Here is a 25,412-nt window from a genome sequence, read left to right as displayed (position 1 = left end):
CATTCTCCCTTGATGCAACAAGTGATGAGCCCACTCATTTAGTGCAGGAGTACTCCTGCTGCTCTCTGGGGCACTGACACCTGAGTGGAGGCAGAGGCTCTTCCTATTCATTCATACATAAGTTCGGATTTTTTTTCCTAGTACTGGGGATTAAATTCAGGGCCTTAGACATGCTAAGCAAACAATATATCACTGAGCTAAATCCACAATCCATTTAAAAATTTTTATTTTGAGACAGAGTCTTGCTAAATTGCCAAGGCTGTCCTCGAACTTGCAGTCCTCCTGCCTCAGCCTCCTGAGTAGCTGGACTTGCAGGCATGTGCTACTGCATCTAGTGAGAGAATTTTTAATGAGCTAAGATGAGCCTGGTTCCGTGGACTGGGCTCACATTCTAAGCACTGGAAATACAATAGTGAACAAAACAGACAAGAGCCTCACAGAGCTTAAATTCTCGTGGGGAAGAGGGATAATAAACAAGATAAATAAATAAAATATACAGAAAATGGGATGAGGAAAACAAAGGTTTAAGAGGTGTGAGCCTGGAGGATATCTGAGGAAACATAAGGCCCTGAAGAAGGAACATCCCTATCATGGTTTAGGGAGCTTAAAAGAGATTGGTTACTAAAGGAAGCCAGAGAGGTAAGAAAAAAAGAAAAAATCCTGTTGGGACTTGGAGGAACTCTGGCTTTAAGTGAGATGGGAAATTTTTGGAGGAGTCTAAAAGGAGTGAGATGATCTCTCTTAGGCTTAACTGGATTCCTGGGGTGGCTGTGTTAGGCCAGGCTGAAAGGAAAAGGCAGAAGAGAGAAGCCACAGGAAGACTGTTGAGGAATAACCTAGGACAGAACAAGAACAGCTCAAATGAGTTATTTAGAGCATCTTCATATGTTTTTAAAACTCACTACACGGAAAAACTATATCATAAATCAGTACATCTCCTGCTAATTATGTTTTAATTTTGACCACAACCCTAAAACTCTCTTTTCATGCACACTGTGTAATGTTTTGTATTCTTGAAGCATAGACATCCAAAACTCTGGAAAAGCTTTGAAAAGCACACAGCCCCACATCCCTAATGCCGACATATTATCAGAAAGAATTGATTTTCCAAATTTGCTATTCCTCCATTTCTTTTTCATGATATTGGGATTCTGTTTTTAAAAACTGTAAGATGTCAAGTTGAAGGCACCTAAATTCATAAGGGTTTAAAGAGGTGTACTGAAAGTCATGGTCCCTAAGGAATTCAATAAATGCAATCTTTTATTTCCAACCCTTCCGAGAAAGTACTGACCCAAATGATATTTTATTGTCAATAATACAAAATATGCTCATAAATATTTATCAGAATGGAAGGCAGACCAGAGTCACTGAGGTAAAAGCAGTATACTCAATCCTGCAGAACTAATTGTTAACCTGTTTTCTAATAAAAACTCATTAAAACAACAGCCAAAATAGATATCCATTTTTTTTCCTCTGATGGATTTTCTTTCTCTTTTACAATGTCAGTATTCTATCAGCCAATGCTAAATATTCCAGAAGAAACTAAATATGTCAATGGTAGAGATATCTTAATTAAGTTTTTCCATATTTTTTTCCTCTAAAAAACTCAGTACCTATCAGTTTCTGATATAATCTACTTTGTGATGGTATCTCTTTAAGGCCCATAATTCCCATTAGGCACTGAATTTTATTATACCTCTATTTCATGTCATTATCAAAGAATATACTTGAGTAACATTTCACAGACCACTAGATTGTTTTTGAGTTCAAAAGCTTTAATTAGAAAGCTGAAGATTCAAATCAACTTAATGTTATTTTAAGGAGCTTAGTTAAAAACAGGTTGACAGAGGGAACATTTTATTCAAAATGTGGTCCTAAGACTATGTGTGCTTTTCCAAGAAAGCTGTTGATCTTGGCTGCAAGAAATTCCAAGTCCTAAAGTAAAAGAAATACTTTTTGACAATGACTAAGTATATAATTTTATACTAAGACAATTATATTCTCTTCCAGATTTTATTTCTTTAAAATGTAAAATCTTCTGGATTTGGCCTTTCACATTAAATTTAATTTATTAATACAAATGTCATTGAAATATTCATTTTTGTATATTTTTAAAACTTAAGCTTATTTTTAAGAAAACAGGAAAGGAAGCAATTTTGTACAGTTAAAAATAGCATAATGATACCATAACTTTTATATACACCAATAATGAATTTTCTGGAAAAAAAAAAAAGAACAGGAAAAAATCCTGTTCACAATAGCTTAAAAAAAAAGGAAAGGAAAAGAAAAGAGGGCTGGGGTTGTAGCTCAGTGGTAGAGTGCTTGCCTCCCATGCATGAGGCCCTGGGTCCGATCCTCAGCACCACATAAAAAATAATAAATAAAAATAAAGATATTGTGTTCATCTACAACTAAAAAAAAAATTAAGTGAGTGTTTTTTAAAAAAGAAAAGAAAAAGCTAGGAATATATCTAACCAACAAGGTGAAAGACCTCTACAATGAAAATTGTAGAACACTTAAGAAAGAAATTGAAGAAGATACTACAAGATAGAGAGAACTCTCATGTTCATGGAAAGGCAGAATTATTCTCGTTCAAATTACCATATTACCAAAAACAATATACATATTCAATGTAATCCCCATCAAAATACCAATGACATTTTTCACAGAACTAGAAATAAAAACTGTCTTAAAATTTATACAAAATAATAGAAGATTCATAATACCGAAAGCAATTCTAAGAAAAAACAAAAAACTCACAGTGCCAGAGGCCCCACAATATCCAATTTCTAACTATATAACAGAATTATAGAAACAAAAACTGCATGTTGCCAGGCATGGTGGTGCACATCTGTAATCCCAGAAGCTCAGGAGACCAAGGCAGAAGATTGAGAGTTCAAAGCCAGCCTCAGCAACTTATCAAGGCCCTAAACAACTCATCTAAATAAAATACAAAATATGGCTAGAGATGTGGCTTAGTGGTCCAATGCTCCTGAATTCAATTCTCATACCAAACAACAACAACAACAACAACAAAAAAAAAAACCTGTATGGTACTGGTGTAAAAACAGACACATACACCAATACAATAGAAGACACAGAAATAAGTCCACATGTTTACAGCTATCTGATTATTGACAAAGGTGCCAAAAACACACATGGGAGAATAAACAGCTTTTTTAATAAATGGTGCTGGGAAAACTGATTATCCATGTGCCGAGAATGAAACTAGATCCCTATCTCTCAACTTGCACAAAAATCAACTCAAAATGGATCAAAGACCTAAGTGTTAGGCCAGAAACTTGGCAACTGCTAGAAGAAAATGTAGGGTCAACACTCCAGCATACAGGTGCAGACAACAACTTCCCCAATAGGATACCTAAAGCTCAGAAAATAATACCAAAGATTAATAATTTGGATGGCATCGACTAAAAAGCTTCTGCATCCCAAAGGAAATGTGAAGAAAAAAACCTACAGAATGGAAGAAAATCTTTGCAGCTACTCTTCTGACAGAGGATTAATATCTAGAATTTAAAACACAAAAAACTTACCACAAAAAAAACCCCACAAATAATCCAATCAAATAAACTAAACAGACACTTCTCAAGAGAATAAATACAAAATGCCAATAAACATATGAAAAAATGTTCAATATCTTTACCAATTAGGAAAATGCAAATGAAAACTGCATTGAGATTTTATCTATTCTGCTAGAATGGCAACCATCAAGAATATAAGCATCAATAAATGTTGGAAAGAATTCAGAAAAAAAATAACATGTTTACACAGTTGGTGGGACCATAAATTATAGTGGAAATTATTATGAAGTTTCCTCTGTGGAAATTATTATGAAGTTTCCTCAAAAGACTAGGAATGGAACCACCATATGACCCAGTTATAACCACTCCTAGATTTTTATCCTAAAGAGTTAAAGTCAGCATATTATAATGATTCATGCAGACCATGTATGTAGCAACACAATTCACAATAGCCAAATGATGGAACCAGCATAGATGTCCATCAACATATGAAAGGATAAGAAAAATGTGGCATACTTGCACAATGAAGTTTAATTCAGACATAAAGAATAATGAAATTATGTCATTTGCAGGAAACTATAAGGAAGTACATAGCATTATGTTCAGTGTAATAAGCCAAATTCAAGGGTCATATGTGGAAGCTATAGAGGAAAAAGGGGGAACAAAATATGGAGGAGGGATTCATGAAAATAAAAAGGAGACCTGTAGAGTAGAGGAAAGTGGAGGGAGAAAGGGAGTGGAGGGAAAGGAAAGTGGAAATACTGGAAACAATGTTGATCAAATTATGTTGTTATAATCTATACATGCATGAGTATTTAACAATGAATCCCATTATTATGTAAAATGCACCAATAAAAATATGGAAAAAGATAGCATAATAGTTCTAAAAATTTGTTCAGATAGAGGGATACCACTGGCTTTTGATGATACCTATGGTACAGGAAAGCTAGCAGTAGTTAATGGGTTTGTGGATATTCACTAGGAATATTTATGATGGGCATGGGAAAATGTAGTACACAACACCAGTATATTATTCATTACAATAGAAAAAATATGCTGTAAACATGGCAAAACTCTAACTTACAAACAAAAGTAGTTGGATAAACTAAATATGGAAAAAAAGATTTTCTACTTTCTTCTCATTTCTTGGATTGTATAAAACTTTTTGTGATTTACTTAAAATAATTTTAAATGTCTTGAGAAGCTATATTACCATCTTTTCAATTTCAGATCATTTTTCTTAGATTTCCTAAAGTACCTCAATTCCATTATATCATCTAATTATATTTTTTGATGAAGTTTAACTTCTGACCTCATTCTTTATTTTTCAATGTGCATGAAATTATTTTAAAATTTGTATTCTTTTTCACACTTTCCTCTTATAAATCCTGTCTCAACTCTGATGGCAGGTTTTTAATTCTATCCAACTATGCTGGTGTGTTTATCACACAAAATGAGAAAAATCTCTGCAGTATACAGAAAGCCAGCAGAGAATAGAGATTAAAATTTTGTACTCTGGATCCAGTTGCCACTATTAACACACTAGAAGAAGTTTCATTATCTTATCCATTCAAGTTTTTCTATTGTTTTAATTTACCTTTTCAGCATATCACAAAATACTGGGTTTTGCAGAGAAGGGTGGGTTGCAATTATAAAAATTGATAGCCTTTTATATATCCGAACATATACTGACATCTATTCCCTGCTTATCAAATGAAATCTCAACTTTTAAAAATGATACTTATGAACTGGAACTTAAGTATTAACTTCTAAACTTGTGAATATGGGATGGTCTTTCTACCACTCTTCCCTCTGTGCTCCTGAAACTCTGCAATCTTTGGTTGGACATTCTCACACAGAATAGATGGCAATCCCCTGAATTAGATTGCTCTATGGACATTTTACAACCATTCTGTGACTCGTGTATTTAATTTAGGCCTGAGTCTGCAATGCCCTTTGACATTGTTATTAACGTTTCCTTCTTGAGATATCCCTGTCAGCCTTCAGTAAACTTGTCTATAAGCTGCTGAACCCTTTCAAATTCAGCAATCTGAAAAAGATTTCAGCACATTAGAAAAGAGATGATGAAATAATGTATATTTATTCACTTTTTAGGTTAGATCTTGTATGATTACTACACAGATACTTCATCGCTCTACCTATAGCCCTGGGCTTTCACTTCAGGTATGCCCTCTGTGTGGAATGTGAAGTTCTTAATGTTGCCATTGAAGGTGCTGGTCAGCCTGGTTATCACCAAGTTTCGGGAACAAGTACTTTATATTATAATCAAGTGAATTTTGCTTTGTTTCTATAAAAAAATAAACTTTGTTGAAATGTCATATATAGTAGTTAACCAACCATTGATTTGTATACATTTTTAGAGAAATTGGTCTCCACTTTGGTTGCCCACTCATAGCATTTGAGGTCTGCCCTTAGATATTAGTAAATAGAGTTGGACTTCTGCTTTAGTTATAGCAACATGTACTAACCAAAAATACAAAGCAAAAATACTTTTTTCATAAAAATGATATCTAATTTTTAAAAAATACTTTTATTTGTCCATGACTGCTAATTGATGCAGTCTAATTACAAAATCTCTATGAAACACTTGAAAACACTTATAGATTTTAATTTCTAACTATAATATTGAGAGAGCCTCCTAATACAGTTAAGAAATTCAAAAGATGTTCAAAACTCAAATTCTGGGTTGGATTACAGATGGAATAAGTTTGCTCTTTGAGATGGCTATGTCAAAGGAGGAAACAGTTTCAGCTTAGAATAACAGCCAGTTCATGAACACCCAATAAATCATGTTAAAGAAATACTGCTGTCTAAAGAATGGGATGCGTTTTTGTTATTGTTTTTCAAATATATGAGATAAGAGGAAACATGGGATTCATTCATTTGGATCTATGATGAGCATTAGACCTGTGCTTAGTGCTTAAGTAAGAGGTTTTATTCTCTGAAAAAGACAACTAGAGGTGATTCCCGTAAGAAATTCACAGCATCTGCAATTCAATTAAATGTAGAAAATTTCAAAGAATGTGGTAAACTAAGGAGACTAAGACTTAAATAGAGTAACCATAAATGATGATATAAGTATAAATATAACTTTACTGGATATGTTAAAGGATTTCCTAAGAAAATACAGACTCAGTTTATTATTTAAGAAAATGCTAGGTATTGATTAAAAAAAAAAAAAAAAGACAGAAAGAATGATCCCTGAATCCCTACACATAATTTTTATAACTTATTTTTTAAGTTTTCTTAACTTTCTCCAATTCTCAATTTTTTAACTCTTTTCTCATGACTATTTGCCATTAAGAATCTGAGTAGGAGAAACTCTGTGCCTACTAAGAGAAAAAGTAGGCCCCAATCTCTACCATGTCGGCTTAGGAACCGACTTCCTCAATAAGACTCCTAAAGTTCAAGAAGTAAAATCAAGAGTCAACAAATGGGACAGTATCAACCAAAAAAAGTTTCTTAACTGCAAAGGAAACAACCAAGAATGTGAACGGAAAGCCTACAGAATGGGAGAAAATCTTTACCACCAGCATCTCAAATAGAGCATTAATGTCCAGGATATATTAAGAACTCAAAAAACTTAACACAGAAAAAAACAAACAAACAACAAAAACCCAATCAACAAATTAGACTAAGAACTGGACAGGAATTTCACAGAAGAAGAAATATGAATTGTCAAAAAATATATGAAAAAAAATGTTCAACATCTTTAGCAATTAGAAAAATGCAAATCAAAACTACATAGAGTCCATCTCACCCCAGTCAGAATGGCAATTATCAAAAATACAAGTAAAAACTATGTGAAGGAAAAGGTTAACTTATACATTGCTGGTGGGACTGCAAATTGGTGCTACCACTATGGAAAACAGTATGGAGATTCCTTAGAAAACTTGGAATGGAACAACCATATTGCCAGTTATCCCACTCCTCAGTTTATACCCAAAGGACTTAAAATTAGCATATTACAGTGACAAAGCCACTTCAATATTTATAGCAGTTCAACTCACAATAGCCAAGCCTTGGAACTAATCTAAGTGCCCTACAACAGATGACTAGATAAAGAAAATGTGGTATATATACATAATGGAATATTACTCGGCCATAAAGAAAAATGAAATTATGGTATTTGCAGGTAAATGGATGGAACTGGAGACTATCATGCTAAGTGAAATAAGCCAGTCCCAAAAACCAAAGGTAAGAATGTTCTCTCTGAGTTGCAGATGCTAATCCACAACAAGGGAGGGGAAGATTAGAAGTTCATTGATCTAGACAAAGGAGAATAAAGGGAAGGGAAGGGGGATGGAAATAGAAAAGACAGTAAAATGAAACGGAAATATCTTTCCTATCCTTCTATATGAATACACCACCAATGTAACTCCATAAAATATACAACCACATTAATGGGATTCTAACTGGAACAAGTTATACTTATTCAGGGTATGTATTATATGTCAAAACACTCTACTGCCATGTATATCTAGAAAGAACAAATTAAAAAAAAGAATATGAGTATATCAGTAAGAAATCTTCTTCCCATCCTCCAGCTGAATTCTAATTTACGAGTAAGACTGAAATAAATCATGTGGCTCAGATTTTTAGGAGCACCATATTCATCAACGACTTTCTTAAGTAACAATGACTCTAACACCTGTCACATCTAATGGAGGAATTCCAAAGCCTTGAGACAAAGAGATCAACCCAATGTCACTCTGCTACCTGATTATGTAAGAGAGTTAGTTGCAGGCTACTCAGAAAGAGAAAACCCAGGAGAGAGATATAGAAAGGAAGGTTGTATGTAAGGGAGAAATGAAGAATAAAATGATCATAAGGTAATTCGAGTCAATATAAGCCCCTATGCAGACACAATGGTTTTCTCTTAGAAGGTTTCTGCTTTGTTTTGTTTTAATGTGAGGTGTCTGGGGAAAGGAAAGTCTGCAGAGTAGTTACTAACGATGTGGGAATGAAGGAGTTAGAGATTCCAAGTTTTATTGTTAAACTATCTTGTTCAGTTAATATTTTTTCAAATTGTTATTTTTGATATATGTAGTCATTGAAATAAACAGCTTTTCCCCCATCATTAGTTTCTTATTAAGATTTTTCTCTCTCCAGTGGATTAAATGAATTTAAGATTTATCTTTCTCATACTGTTTCAGTATGAGAAAATGTTCAGTTTTTCTTTTCAGGAAAAACCTATCTATTTATATGTATGTATATGTATTTATCCTCCTACCAATTACAAAGTGATTTTTCTTCTGAAAAGTGCATATTGACTATCATCTCTAAATATTGAGTCACCTTATTAATATTTGGAAAGAAAATTTAAAACATTTTTCTGACCAAAATATATCTATTTTCTAAACCCTTTTAGATATTGCATATTTCCTTAAAACTACAATATTTGTTCTAAATAAGAGTCCTCTTATACTCATGATGAGTATAAGAATTATGGAATGAATTGTGAAAACCGTACTTAATTAAAAATTGTTCAAAAGCATACAATCTTTATCAGATAAATGCATTCTAGTCTAATAGAACACAATTGTGTCTATAATGTTAGCTTAAGGAATTCTTCACAGATAACAGTCATAATAAAAACATTAAAGTTTGGCTGTATCATAAAGCCCTGTGTCCCTGTGACTTATTTGCAGTTAGTTTATTAACCTGCTTTGCTTATACATTGTGACACTATCACCAGTTAAGTATTAGGCTAGGATAACCCAACATACTACAAAAATCTATATTTCAGGTTAGACTGCACATGTAGAAGAGAAAACAAGCCTAGAATAATCATTAAAGTGAGAACATTTATAAATATAAATTTATAATAGATTTTAAAATTAACTAAAATTTAATTTAAACAAATTGTGTGTGTGTGTGTGTGTGTGTGTGTGTGTGTGTGTGTGTTTTAGAGTTCTGGGTTCATAAAATCAAACTCTCATTTTGAAAGGTGATACATTTGCATAGTAAATAAAGTTAGACTTAAAGAGAAATAGAAATAGCCCAAGAAAATGATTTTTTTTTTCTAACTGCTTTAGGACAAAATATTTCTAAAACAATCTTTAAAGGTTTTTGAACAGAAAAAAAAAGTATGTTTTTACCTTTGCTTTTGTTTGCTGCTGTTCCTCTAGTCACCTGGGGCACAGCAGAGGTTGAGTGCAAAAGATGCCTGGCCGGTTCAGAGAAACATGTCATTACAGGGGTGACTCAGTCCTCCAAGTTAAACTGTAGGCCTGCATTAAATCTCTTTATAACTGAAATCAGACTCTCTTAGAAGTGTCTTGATATAAGTGACCATTGCTTTCTGAAAATACCCAATTTAAATTCACTGGCATAAGAAGAAAAACTAAACACTGATTGAAACTTTAGTTGGATGATAGGAAAGCAAAGAAAACCATATATTTAAGATTTGCAGATTTAAGAGAAAAAAAGGAGTCAAGTGCTTTATGTATTACAATATGTATTAAGAATAGATTCTAATGTACTAGTCTTAATGGGAACAGAATATTGACTTAGTGGGGTGTTGTCATTCTGAGAAAATACAATGTGAATTTACTAGAACTAATGGCTCAAGATGGTGAGCCAACCACATGTGTTTGTTTACTGAGTCGTTTTCAGCACATGTCATTAGACAAAATACAATAAAAAGCTGAAAACAAGAAGGGGGTGACATGACTCAAACAATAAAACAGATGAAATTGGAAAAGCTAAAAAATTTTTTAAGTTGAGGGGGAAAAAGACCATAGTAGAAAGTTATTTTAGAGGTATGACATGTTCCATTGAAAGATAAATCTTTAGACACCAATAATGAAAGTGGATGGAGAGACAATTTATTGGAGCAATCAATTAAAATATTGTTTCTAATATGGCAGAACAAGTCAGAGCATGCAACCTCTCAGGAGTACATACAATGGCAAGTAGCAAAGACATTTGACCTCAGGATATTTTAAATATCCCTTCCTATACGGAGTTCAGTTTGTACATTGGACCAAATCCAAAAGCAGAGCTAAAATGGATATAGCTGAGTCTCTGCTGAGCATATGAGATAAAAGTGAAAAAGGCAGTTCAACTCATAAGGGAATTATACTCCTTTCCCATGATAATTTTCTCTTTGCTTTGATAATTATGGCGGTTCCTAGCAACCTGCCTATTTTCCACTCACGTGCCCCAGAAGGGATCTTACTCATCAATGTGCCCGAACCCCTTTCTCAGAGGGCCTCCTCCATGCCACACAAGAAATCTGATAAGTAACTATTCTCAAACACATGTGGGAAGGGAGGAATCCCCATGGTAGATTTGTCAATCTCTCTAGTCTTTCAGTAAAATGATGATGAAAGATTTCCAGACATTTAACACTGACCAACAATGTGAAAGAAAATAAATTAACAAAAGAACAGCTATTCCAAAGAAAATGAGACAGGCTAAAATGTATGTCATAGCAACAATTTTTTTTAAAAAAATCTAATTTGTATTTTCAAAGAAATTTAATAAGCTGTTGAATCTATAAGCCAAAACAAGGTTACTGCAAGAAAAGAGTAATTACAGTAGTCCCTGGAAAAAGAGTTCCTTATAATTAATAATGAGTATCAAAATATAGTGGAGACTAGACTTGTATTCTAAAAGTAAAATTAACAAATTCAAAATAAAAAAAAAACAGACAAAGGCAGAATAGTTGAGAGGAAAGGAACACAGAGTGCTCATGTAGAAGGACCAAGTAATTTCATAAATGAACAGAAAAATTGAAGAAATAAAATTCTCTGAAAAATACTGAAAGAAAATTATCCTCAGTTAAGGATGAGAATTTAAATTAGAACACCAAAAAGCTTTGTAAAGAATGTCTTCAATATAAAAATCAACATGACACAAATTGTAAAAAGGAAGAAACTGTATGATTATCACATTCTGCTTGTGAGATGAAGATATACATTCCTTTTAATTAAAGCAATGACTCATGTGGACCAATCACATTTTCACAATTGGGAAAAATGGGTATCTGATCAAAAAGTTTTGTGTTTGAACAAAAGGTACTATGATGTTTTAACAATTAATGAAAAGGTAAAAAAACAATGCTGCCCTGGATTCAGGCAAATTGTCTTTAGGTAATTCAAGACTGAGACAAGCCCTCTTCAGGTTTCTAACAGATTTTACTTAACATCTTAGAAGAGATGCTTCATTTACTAAACTTATGCAAGTCAAAATAAATCACAACAAAACTGAATGTTTTTCATTATTCTAAATTGTTCAGAAGGTTGTTTTCTTAGTGGAATACTACAGGATTTTCTTTAGCATCATTGCTGGAGTTCCTGCCTTCATCCCAGTGCCAGTGAAAACGAGGGTGGAAGAATTTCCAGTGTTCCTGAGAACCGGACGAGACTTCAGATCAAGCTAGCTGCCTACAGAATTTACCTGGACTGTGATTTAAGCTAGCTGCTTGCAGACCTTACCTGGACTGTGATTTAAGCTAGCTGCCTACAGAACCCACCTGGACTGTGATTTACCTGGACTGTGAGTTAATCTATTGAGACACTGCTTTACCTGGACTGAGACAACAAACTGTAATCTACAACAAATTGTAACTCAGTATCTTTGCTAACGGTGTCATTGCTGGTATAATTTTTCCAAGGGCTTCTTGCATGGAGCCATCAATTGGCTTGGTATTGTGGCATTTTGTATCCTCCCCTTCTGCTTGTAGCAGATTATTTATGGTGTTTGTGTAAAAACCACTATAGTCGTTATTTAAATTAAACAAAAGGGGGAAATGTTAGAGTCTGTAAACAAGTCAGGATAGCGCCTGGCAAAATGCCAGAGTAAGTGGTTTGTGAAGTAACGCCAGCAAGCCATTAAGTGTGGAGATTCCTTATTGGTTGACTGCTGTATCTAGTTTATGTTAATTAAGATAAGCTGTATGGAATGTATATATACCCCTCCTGTCCTACAATAAACGGCTCCCACTCCTGCTGTATCAATGTACACAAGTTGCTCATCACCCCCTGGTTATTTTGCTGCAGCTGGAATGTGGCAGCAGTTCTTTCCACTTTAGTTTCTTTTACTGCCTATTAATCTGAGTAAAATAAAATCTAATATTATTTTCTTAGAAAAAAAGTTAAATGATTATATGTAGGTGGTAGAACTGGGATATTTCCTATTTTCTTTTATGTATTTATTATTTACCCTTTTCATTCCCTACCTCGACCCTTCCAATACCCTGATTATTGTGGCTGCACTGTAAGATAAAACAATGGACTGATGTGTATTCTACCTTTGATATATTCACTGATGGTTGGACAAAATTGACTATGCCACAGGTTCCATGTGAGTGGAAAATAGTATTTGTTTCATCTTCAAAATAGTGATAATATTTAATAATATTTGCCTTATCCTGCTTCATTGGAATATGTTTACTATACAAACCCTTATCTAATAGTTGTCAAAAAATTTTCACTGGAAGGATAGAAAAACCAATTCTTTTTTACTTATAATGGCTTCGTACCAACTTACATATGTCATGCTTGCGTATAGGAATCTAATTCTTAGAATTGCAGCCTTGTTGCAATAGGATATCAACAAGACATGAGAATTTATCAAATAGCTCCAAATTTAGCTTAGTATATTTCACTGCCTCTTTTAACTTTTACTTCTCCCCAAAATGAATGAAAGAATAACTAATGAGTGAACTAATAAAATAAGAATTCAAATGTGATTTGCCTGTCAAAACTCTGTGTCAGTTTTACAAGTGTGATATTTGGAAAATGCCAGACAGGAAAATAGCTTTCCTAACCTGAGGAGGGAAATAACATTTGGACTATTATAATCTCTTTGGAGTCTTAGTGAGAGAAAATTATTCAGATAACAATTTGATCAAATCAAGAGACCAGGTAAATTTTTCAAGTGAATTGAATTACCATCCATTGAGAATTGATAAATTGGTAATGAACAATAGACTTTAATAGACCAAGTATCAAATAAAAGAATTTTCCACATCAATTCCACAATATGGGAGTCTGATAGGGCTTATCTTCTGATATTGATGATTACCTGATGAATATCTAAGACACTTTAAATAAAGTTAGATCCTACAGCATTCACTCATAGAGTCCCTCACACTTACAATTGATATTCTGGGGTCACTTCTATTACTTAATAATTCCTAATTGCTGAAGTGCAAGCAGCTGTTTTCTTTTGATTTGCTGTTCACTATTCTAAGAAAGCTTTCCCCAGATATACTCTTGACCTGCTCCTCCAACCTTCTGAGCATCATCTTAGAGAGACTTTTTTTGACTACCCTGTATAAATTCCCAGTGCTTTCTCATTTTCCTGATTCCTTTACCTTCCTTTACTTTCTCCACAGCACTTATTACCATCAGGATTATGTGTGTTAGTGTATTCATTGTTTACTTATTATTTTTTTTGGAAGAAATTTCAAATATTTATTTATTTATTTTCTTTTTAATTGTATTTTACTTTGGAAAATATTTATATTTCATAGAGTATATAACACATATAATTAATGAATAAATAAATCTCATTAAAATAATGTTAATGTCTAATTTGGCAAATATGTTTACTTATTGTTATTCATTTTCTCACAATGATTTAAGCTCCCCAAAGAACAGGCATAGTCATTTCCTTAGCCCTGTCACTATCATGAACCGAGAAAGCATCCAGGAAGTCCTTGCTATATCAATAAATGCAGTCAATGATTCCTTTTTACATATTTTTTATTTTAAATTCAATAAATATTGTAGAAGAGGTCTGAGGTTGAAGAAAGTCAGTCAACATTTTCTACTCTTTACTATTGAAAGAAAAAAGTTTGACATTGTAGTTGGGAGGAAAGAAATTTCATCAGAATCACAGATAAGTTTATGCCAAGAAAAACTGGGAAGTTAAAGTTAGCATCTGGAGCCTTGTTCTTCCAACTCAAGAAATCTGAGGAGGGAAGATGGCAAGACTCTCCACCCCAGCTATAATAGCAGTGACACACAAATCTATTCTTCATGTCCATTATTGTCTGCAGTTTGCTCTTTTCAGAAATGACAAATCTGAAGCTCTTTTGTGGGACATATTTCTTTCTGCTACTTTCAGGCATATGCAGATAAGAGGAGGATTCAGGTGTTTTTCGAACACACCTTCCATGACTGTTGCATAGACTTTGACTGCAGAGCGTGGCTGCAGATGTCACATTAACAGCATAGTGTCCCAGTGGCCCTTGAATAGATTGTTGCACAGATAAGCAGGTCTCCTATAGGAAAAAATAGAAATCTGCTTAAAGCACTCTCAAAATGTGGTTCTATAATCCAGGTGGAATTAATGCCTGAAGTTTTGCAGTTGGTAAAGTGAAAGAAGAAGAGTATTTTCATTGATTAATCATTTAAATAAGGATAAGCTTTATATGTTCACAGAAACGATGAGCCACGCCTTTGATTGGGAAGAGTCTTATCCAAACAAGTTTTGTATCATTTCTAGGGGGAGATGAACATGAAGATCCATCTGGAGACAATTCCCTGAGGTAAACGGATATTGGCAGTAACTCTTTAAATAATCGTTCATATGGAATTTTTTTTTTAATTTTAACTTCAATTGTAAAACACTTTCAATGCTGGTATTCAATACATTTACATTAGGTTGGATTTTTCTAAGACGACCAAATTGTCCTGTTCCCTGCAGAGATAATAATTCTCCTGATGGGTAGTCTTTATATCCACATTTTACAATTTTTATGTATACCTATATGTGTAATTATGAACAATTCATAACATTTTTGCTTCTAAACATTTGCCTTACGTGGTGTATATTTTTCTGCAACTTTTAAAACATAACAATCAAGAAAAATTTTTAATATGATGTATTTAATTCAGATTTTTCTTTCATCGTAGCCATTATTCAGTATTTCATAGCATAAATATACTACACTTTATGTACCAGTCATTCTGGTAGAATACAAAAGATCATTATTTAAAATCAAATGCATAAGTCACTTTTACTAGGATACAGGGTCAAATGACAGTAAGTCTATCATTTCAAAATTCTGCCACTGGGTGTTTCATTGATATATGCACATCAGGTTCTAGCGCTAGGGCACATTTCTACCTATTGATGGTCACTATGCTGCTTGGATGGCCAAGCCTATTTGAAATGATATCATCAGCTAACCCAGAGAGTCTCTCCAGAATCTTGATAAACACCTGCCTTGATATGTATAAAAAGAACTGTGGGGAAAACTTAGTAGATTTATTAATAACATAAATTGAATTTTTCATTAGCATTTTAGTCATCCTATCAATATTAACACTAATGCATAATTAAAGGTCAAGTAATTTAGAATAGTGAAAGGAGGCCTCAGAACTATGAATCCATCTATAAAGGGCTTGGGAGATTCAAATGAAGAATCATAAAACAGAATAAAGCTCTTAATGACAGGTAGTTGAACAAGGTAACATTTGGGAAAATAGCAGGTTCTGAAAATACAGTGAGTAATATTATTTGTTCCAAACAATTGATCTGATCCAGTCTCATACTTTATTTAGGAAAAAAATGTTATTTTTAATTAGGAAAAGGCTCCCTGTCTGAGCCATCTGACGAGGTTTCTAAGAATGATGGAATAAAATAAAACAAGAAAACAAACTAAAGAAGGAAGAGGAGGCGAAATAGAGAAAGAGTAAAGAAAGAAAGAAGGAAAGGAGGGGAAAGAGAGAAAGGAATTGGGGGAACTATAATTAAGAGAGCATAAAACACAAACAAGTACAATCAAATACAACTTGGGTGTCCCCTGGTCTTTCTCAATCCCACACCAGGAAACACCTTGCTCACTTAACTTCCAGAATATTACATTCTCCTGTTTTTCTTTTGCCAACCCACTAAAGGCTTCTTCTTAGCTTTCTTTAGCAGCTTCTGCTCATTTTTTCTGTTTTGATTGAAGTGTCTTAGGCTCAAGTCTTGGACATTTTGTCTTCTATAGCTATACACTTTCTCTGGATAAACTCATCCCAATTCATTGCTTTAAGTATAATTCCCAAATGTATAATCTCCCTGACCTTATCCCTGAACTGATTGCTTACTCACCAAATTATTTTATATCTTTATCTGGATGTCTCACAAGCATTTCAAACTTAATGTATTTCAATCTAATCCACTGACCCACTTTCCGCCCTACAACTCTGGCAGCCTTATTTTCTCTGCACGTGCCAAATTCCTCTTTTCAATGCCTCAGGAGCAAAACCTTGGAGTCATTCTTAACTGCTTTTCTATTCACATTTAGTCCATCAGCAAATCCTTTTCAGTATACCTTCAAAACATATCCAGAATTCAACTATTGCTACCACCCTGGTTCAGGTCACTACCGAATCTCACCTATTGAAATAGCTTCCTAACTAGTCACTCCCAATCCATTCAAAACACAGTATATATAAGTTAATAATAAATGAGGTAAGCCAAAATTTCCTAGTTTTGCGCAGATTAAAAATGCTCTCCCAAGTAATACCTTGGTCAAAGAAAAAAATTTTAAATATATTTTCAAACAAATTATAAAATAGCAATTAGAACACTATGTCTGAAGATTTACTAATACAGCCACAGCAATTTTCTGCATTATAAGCCTAATCATACATGTTTTTGCCAACAGGCAATTCAGTCATCAATTCAGAAACAAGGCACTGTGGCACTGCCGTTCACTTAGACCATTCAGCTGTGCAGCCCTGTTAAGTGCTAACTGATGGAGCACTAAGAGGTGCTCTTTCTACCTATGCTTTCCTCCATGCTTCCTGTTACTCCAGTTCTCTACATCCTCAGTCACCTTTCTATTCTTGGAAGCTCCATTGCATTTGCTACTTGTTTCATTGGATGAGTGGATTTCCTGTCTCCATCTCATTACCAGTAGCTGGTCACCAGTTTCCTAGGACTCAACAAATGGCATTTCACCATTATGTCAAACACTGCTGAACTTCAGGGTATCTGTTCTTAACTTCTAATTTAAATCTTTATCCAAATAAATATGCCTGACTTATTCATTTGTTTCCATTAATTCAACTCTTTTTTATGATTTACAAACTCTCAACAAACTAAGGGAAAAAAGAACAATAGAAAACTATAGAAAAAAATGAACTTAACTAACATTATAGTCAACTGTGGGAGGTTGGAGACTTTCTTCTAAGATAAGGAAAAGGACAATGATGTTTACTCTGACAATATAGTACTAGAAGTCATAGATAGAATAATTAGGCAAGAAAAATAAAATAAAATGAGTCCAAATTGGAAGAGAATAAGTAAAATTATCCTGTTTGTAGATAATAAGATCCTATATGTATAAAACCCAAAAGACCACACACACACACACACACACACACACACACACACACATAAATGTAGTGATAGAAATAAACAAAGTCAGTAAAGTTGCAGCATACAAAATCAACATACAAAAATCAGTTCAATTTCTATATACTCATAATGAATCATCTAAAGAGGAAATTGAGAAATCAATCCATTTTAGAGGAAATAGGAATAGGAAAGACAGTAAAATAAATCTAATATAATTTCCTATATACACATATGAAAATACCTAAGTGAATCCCATCATCATGCATAGTCATAAGATTAGGATTATAATTAAAATAAGACATATTCCATGCTTGTATAATTTCATCAGAATTGAATCTACTGACATGTATAACTGAGAAGAACCAATTAAAAATGAAATAGCTTCAAAAAGAATAAAATAGGGGGGCTGGCGTTGTGGCTCAGTGGTAGTGTGCTCACCTAACAAGCTCAAGGCCTTGGGTTCAATCCTCAGCACCACATAAAAACAAATAAGGGAATTGTGTCCAACTACAACTAAAAAATAAATATTTTAAAAAATAATAATAAAATAGGAATAAACCAGGGAAGTTAAAGATTTTTACACTGAAAAAACACAATGCATTAATTAAAGAAATTAAAGGACACAAAAATAAATAGACATCCCATGTTCATGGATTGGAAGACATAATGTCGTTAAAATGCCCATACTACTCAAAGTGATTTACAGATTCAATGCTATTCCCATAAAAATATCAATGGTATTTTTTTTCTAGAATTCAAAATTTTTTTTCTAAAATCCTTATAGAACCACAAAAGACCCAGAAAAGCCAAAGTGTTCTTCAGAAAGAACAAAGCTGGAAGCCTCACACTTCCCATGCAAAGTATGTCACAAAGCTACTGTAACTAAAACACTATGGTACTGGAATTTTAAAAAGAATATATAGATCAAAGGAACAGAATAGTGTCCAGAAATAAGCCCACATATACATGGCCAACTGATCTTTGAAAAGGGTGCCAAAAACAAACAATAGGGAAAAGACAACCAGATCAACAAATAGAGTTGGGAAAACTGGTCTAAATGAAGCTGGACTTCTGCATCACACCATACAAACAAATCAGTTCAAAATGGATTAAAAATTGGACATTTAAAACTCCCAAAAATAAATATAGGGTAAAAACTCTTTGGTATAGATTTTCGCAATTATTCCTTGGGTAGAACAGCACAAGCACAAGCAACAAAAGCAGCAATGTACAAGTGGGACAACATTGAACTAAAATGCTTCTGCACAGCAAAGGGAGAGAGCAAAGCACTTAACAAAATGAAAAGAGCCCATGCAATGATAGAAAATATAAGCCAACTCTTATCTCTGATGAGAGGCTAATTTTCAAAACATGTAAGGAACTCCTACCATGACTCAATAGCAAAAGAAAAACAAAAACATACACATATTCAAATAACCCAATTTTTAAAAATAGGCAAAGAACTTTAACAAACATTTCCCCAAATAAAAGACATACAAATATCCAACAGACATAAAAACATGCTTGGCATTGTTAATTATCAGGAAAATGTAAATCAAAATGACAGTGAGATAACAGTTCATACCTGTTTGGGTAGCCAAAATTTAGTAATAATAATAATAATAATAACAACAAATGTTATTGAGGTTGTAGAGAAATTGGAACACTTTCACCCTGTTGGTATGAATGTAAAATGGTATAGGAGCCATGGGAAGAGTTATGGCATTCCTCAAAAGATTAAAAATAGAACTACCATATGATTCATACATACATGCATGCATACATACATACATTCTTGTGAATATATATCTGCACATACTTATGGGTACAGATCCAAAACACTTGAAGTCATGAATTTGAAGAGATCTATACGACCATATTCACTACAGAACTCATAATAGCCAAGTATGAAAACAATCCAAGTATCTATCAACAGATGAGTGGAGAAAGATACTGTGATACATATGTACAATGGAATGTTATTCACCCTTAAAAAGAAGGAAATCTTGCCAGGCGTGGTGGCACAGGCCTGTAATCCCAGCATCTCAGGAGGACTCTCGAAAGTTCAAAGTTCAAAGCCAGCCTCAGCAACTTAGTGAGGCCCTAAGCAATTTAGTGAGACCCTGTCTCTAAATAAAATATTTAAAAGGCCTGGGGATGTGGCCCAGTGGTTAAATGCCTCTAGGTTCAATCCCTGGTACCAAATAAAATAAAATAAGAAGGAAATCTTGCCATTTGTGACAACACAAGAGTGAATCCAGAAAACATTACGCTAACTTAAATAAGACAATCAGAGGAGGACAAATACTGCATGATTTATACAAGGGTTCTAAAAAGTCAAACTTATGGAAGAAGAGAATACAATAGTAGGGGTCAAGGGTTAGAGGATAGAAAATGGAGAGTTGTTATTCAAAGATTCATTCATCTTAGTTACGAGTGCTGGAGATGTACTGTATGACACAATATCGATAGTTAACAGTATTGTGTTTGAACTTTGCTAAAATTTGTTAAGATAGATCTCATGTTAAGTGTTCTTACTGTGAAATGAGAAAAGAAAACTGTCCATAAACCTTTACATAAAAATAGTTTACTTCCCATGCATATTTCTGTCACAGTAATCAGAAAAATAAAGAATCATTTATGGAGCATCCACCTTCAGTGTAGATGAAATTTATTTTTTAAATATTAGATCATTTCCTTTGTCCTCTGTACAAATATTTTCTTTGTCATATGTCATATATAATGGCATCATACGTAATATATAGTGTATTATAATATATAATGCCACTTCGTTTACTAAAATTCCTGCATACTCAGCTCAATTCTAGTTCTATTTTTATATGCAGAAGCTGAGACTCCAAGAGGTTAATTAATGTGCCCCAAATTAGACCTGCAGAATGAAATAATCAGTCACTCACTTTGGGCAGCCTGATGAGGAGGGTGCTCTTTCTACACCTATGCTAACTATGGTGGTTGGTATAAAGTAGGTGCTCAAACAATGTCAATCCTATACTCTTTGAACTTCATCTAAGTCAGGTGAGCAGACAGTCACCAATGGACCTGATGTGAAATATTTTCAAGCCACTCTCTAGAGTGTATTCAAGAGGCTGACAGAAATAATTGCTTACCTTTGAACCAGAATATTCATTTCCTCCCCACAATATTATTCCTGCTGCCCCCAATGCAGCACTTTCACCAATGGTGTGCACTAAGTCTTCCTGGAAAAGAGAAGTACCAGAAGCATTTTCTGCCAAATCACATTTAGTCATTGATAATTTAATAATAGAAGACTAAACCCATCAACTGTGGTAAAGAACACATTAATAATGTCATCTCTGTTTCCAAAGCAAAAGACTACAGCAGAACTAGAAAGAAGGATTCTGCCTTGTATTCTTAGTTTATTCCACAAATAGTTATGATGTTCCAGGCAACATTCTAGGCAGTAAACCAGATTCCAGTTCCCATTCTTGAGTAAATTCTTTAGAGTGATGTTTGAGACAGACATGTACACAAGTAGTTGCAAATGTAATAAATTAATAGCTATATTAATAGCACCCAGAAAGCATATATAAATGAGAATAAATTCTTGATTCTGCATAGAAGAGTCTGGGAGGGTTTCCTTGAACAGGTGAAATTTCAGGTAGGTCTTTGAGAATGAGAATGAATTCACAAGGCAAAAAAGAGAGAAAGAGTTTTATGCCCAGAAGGAAGACACAGAGGGTCATATGCAAAGAAGAGCACTGTCTACAGAGAGAACTCCCAGGAACTCCTTGTGGTCAACCACAGTGTTTGAGGGGAGAAGTGAAAGCGTATGAATCCTTGTAGATAAGCAGAATCCAAATGCAAATTAGACTTCATGGATTACTGTTCTATTCTACTGTTCTTGTTTGTAACATTATTCCCAATATATTATAGACACTCAATAAATTTTTTTAAATGAATAAATATAAACCTATTCTTTTTTCCCAAAAGGATTTGTAAAAGTGGCATGATTTGAGAAATCTGCCTCTTGAGTAATACCTTAGTGAAAACACTTTGGTAAGCCTAATAAGTGTCTTAAAATATTTAGAGTGGCTTTTGAAAGAAAGATTTAATTTATCCTATGCTGTACCAGAAGGTGAAATGGGAACCAGTGATCTGAACTTAGAGGCAAAGTAAATTCAACATACTCAAGAAATTTCTAGGCATTAGTATTGTCCCCAAACAGCAGTTCTCCTTCTGATACAGCAACCACCCCACCAAAAAGTGCAAAGACAGAAGCCAGGCCAAAAAAAAAAAAAAAAGGATTCTGTGTGTAAGTAGGAGGTAGATTAGATACAATGCCACCGTGATGCTAGGATTCTCTCTCTCCTAAATTTATTAAATCAACCCTCCATTTGCATAACACTTGGAAATCCTACAATGATAAAACACCTAGTCAATAATATTTCAGTCAATGGTTTTAAGTTTGATATTTTTTAGGAAGAATTACTACTGTTTCAAACATAAATGGTCTAAGAAAGTGAGCTGTGTGTTATTTTCAACAGTTCTATATAGAGTACTAAAATTATAGAATGGTTGGTTCTCAGGTATGAATGGATATTTAATAGTTTTTGTTACGTAGCCACCTATCTAATGACTGCAACCTTACATTAATGTCCTAAAGTGATGATCCAGTGAACACTTGAACACTTGCAATGTCCACAAACTCATTATCTTCCAAACAAGTTCATCCCCTCATCTCTGCATCCTGCTTTGGCTTAAGCCTAAAGACAATATCTATTTGTATAAATCACTTTTAATCCCATGACACTACTAGCTCACATTGTAGACTCTTAAAGAAATAATCAACATGATCCATGCTAATTTTTCAGTTAACCTAATAAATTAAAACAGAAAAATATAATAAGATGAAAAATGTAACTGGTTCAGAATTTACCCAGAGCTCCATTGAGTATGAATCTGACTTGGAGAACGGCTGTGTATGCTCTCATATTAAGCTGATTCTGAAATGTATCCCTGGTTAATATTAATCTGTTACATTATTTAACTTTAAATTTAAAATTGTTCTGCAAGAAACCATTGTGAATCCTAAGCAGATAAGAATCATTATCCAAAATCTCTAGCATGCTTTTAGTTGCCATCATTCTGTTTCAGTGGGTTGACATTTGAAGAAATACATGCTTCTAATAATAGAACTGCATTCCATTATCAAGGGGAAAATATCCCACAATGTTTCTTTCTAGACTTTAAAACATTCTACTAAATTTATATTTTTTTAATGTGAATAAATGTACCTTTTCTTACCTCTGACAGAACTTCAATACTTTTCAAATAAAATGGTCTGGAAAAAATAAAAACTGGCAAAGCATAATCTTGTCCAGCCATTTCAGCAATTCTCATGGCTTCTCTAATTCGATAATGAACAAATTTCAATGCATTTAAACTTGACTTTAGTATTTTATCCAAATATATTGAAGGAAAAAGTGCTGTGCTTTTGTTCCACAGCCAAAGGAGCTGGTCATTGCGGAAAATCTCATCATTTGGGCAATTACCTGTATAGAACTCTGGGTTTATCCTGTAATCATAATTGTAGCAATCTGGATAGAGATAAAAGCCCCATAAATGTTTTGGTCTCATTTCTAAAGCCAGTGTGAGAGTGACATTCATAAAACTCCTTCCAGCCTTTTCGAATTCCTGTTGGGCGACTGTTTTCACTTTGGCTTCTGGCCACTCAGGGTGATGCTGTCTCGTGAAGGCTAAGGAGTGCTTTTTATATATTATTCTGCTGCCCCAGTTCCTCTCCCACTGGGGCTTCCAACCTTCCCAGTCAATAATAACAAGTCCTTCCGACTGCCACCAAGAAACAGCTTTGGCAATATCTTCGGCCGTTTTCTTAACGTGTTTAGAAAGGCTCATATTCTGCGGTATTCCTCCATTAAAGGATTTTCCATCTTGGGAGAAAAAAGGATAATATCCCAATTCATTTGGATAGAATATGGCAATTGTTGATCCACTGTGAGTCTCTAAAGGATTTGATATAATGTTAAATGATTGAAGGTTCATATTCACCTTGAAGAAATCCTTACAATAAACTGTCGAAGCTGCCCAGAAAATGTTGAAAGGTTGGTCTTTGATCACGGGAGGCATTGCTGGTTTGAGAGCTGACTGAGTGACTGTGATGAAAAGCAGCAGCACCCCTGAGCGGGTCACCCCCAGGTTACACATGGCTCGTACTTCTCAGCATTACAGCAGTCCCTTAAAAATGAGAAGAAGAAAATTATACACGATGGAGTCAAATGGTACACAATAAACTGAATATTTTAAAAGATGAGGTTCAGTGATATGTAGGCTGCATTTATACTTTCATCTGAATAAGGGAAGAAAAAGGAAACTTTTTTTTTTCTTGAAATGTGAAGGGGAAAGATCCAGTGAATAAAAACTCTAAAAACCTTCCTACAAACCCTCAACTAAGGAAGTTCTACCTGCTTTTTGTTCTGAATTGAACTTCCTATAACCGAGTATTTAACCCAGACCATTCTGTACTGACAAGACTTTGGCTGTTAAGGAATCGAAAAAGGAAGTTGGATGGTTTGACATAACTTTCTTACGAATTACTGGAAAAGTGACTCCAGAGACATGCCCAGTTGAAAATTAACAACTATTGCATGTTAGCAGATTTTAAATGAAAGAGAAAGAAATAGCAAACTGTTCTAAGCAGTAAGTAAAGAATATCTTTTATGCAATTTGAAATGAACTGGCCTCAAAGGTTTTTTTAATTGTTTTTAAGACAGAGAGCAGTTATCCTTAGAACCAGCGTAGGCAAAACAGAAAACAGTGATGCTAGTTATTTGTTGTTGATTATGGATTTTGGTGCCAGCATCTTCTCTGGAACACACAAATAAGTCTAAAAACCTGTCAGTTCTTTAACTCCATTGTTTTTCCATGAAGAAACTGGACTATTTTCAGCAGTTAAATTCCAAATGAAACTTGGCTCTTTAGTCCCCTCTAACAAGTCAGTTGGGACAAAAACTGCCAAAGAACCTTCCCAGAATACAAGGACTATCTCATAGTTGACACATTCCTGTCAGTAAGATCTCACCTGAAAAGCATATGGTTGAGGTTATGTTTCCAAGTTATTTTATAATGTACTATACAGTTTTTAAATACAGGAACCACAGAATTTTTTCTGAAATAATTAAAATCAGCGTCTCTAGCGAAAGAGTCAAATATTACTTCTCGTGTAGTTCCTACTGTCATTATTTAATGTATTAAGTGTAGGAAAAGACACCAACCAAAATCACAAAACCTAGCACCCCGAGTTTGTAAAGAAATTCAAGGATCTCTGTATGTTGACTTTTTATTTTATTTAGTTAGTTACTGGAGATTGAACCCAGAGGATCTTCACTACTAAGCCATATTCCCAGTACTTTTTATTTTTAATTTTGAGACAGGGTCTTTCCAAGTTGCTTAGGGCCTCCCTAAGTTGCTAAGGCTGGCTTTGAACTTGTGATCCTCCTGCCTCAGCCTCCCAAGCCACTGGGATTACAGGTATTTGCC

General features: G+C 34.0%; 1 protein-coding gene across 1 annotated transcript; it reads right to left on the bottom strand.

Annotated features, from left to right (window-relative positions):
- Positions 1-5,535: 5,535 nt before the first annotated feature.
- LOC143403772 (hyaluronidase-1-like) lies at positions 5,536-24,080 on the bottom strand. The gene is made up of 4 exons (XM_077109942.1): positions 23,160-24,080; positions 21,002-21,091; positions 14,437-14,799; positions 5,536-5,589 (listed from the first exon to the last, which is right to left on the bottom strand). Exons 1-4 carry the CDS (start codon positions 24,078-24,080, stop codon positions 5,536-5,538), a joined length of 1,428 nt encoding a protein of 475 aa, XP_076966057.1.
- Between the last annotated feature and the right edge of the window lie 1,332 nt (positions 24,081-25,412).

The sequence above is a fragment of the Callospermophilus lateralis genome, chromosome 1 (assembly GCF_048772815.1).
Source record: "Callospermophilus lateralis isolate mCalLat2 chromosome 1, mCalLat2.hap1, whole genome shotgun sequence".
Classification (NCBI taxonomy): domain Eukaryota; kingdom Metazoa; phylum Chordata; class Mammalia; order Rodentia; family Sciuridae; genus Callospermophilus; species Callospermophilus lateralis.
The sequence above is the reverse complement of the archived record's forward strand: the minus strand, read 5'-3'. Positions and strand labels throughout refer to the sequence as shown.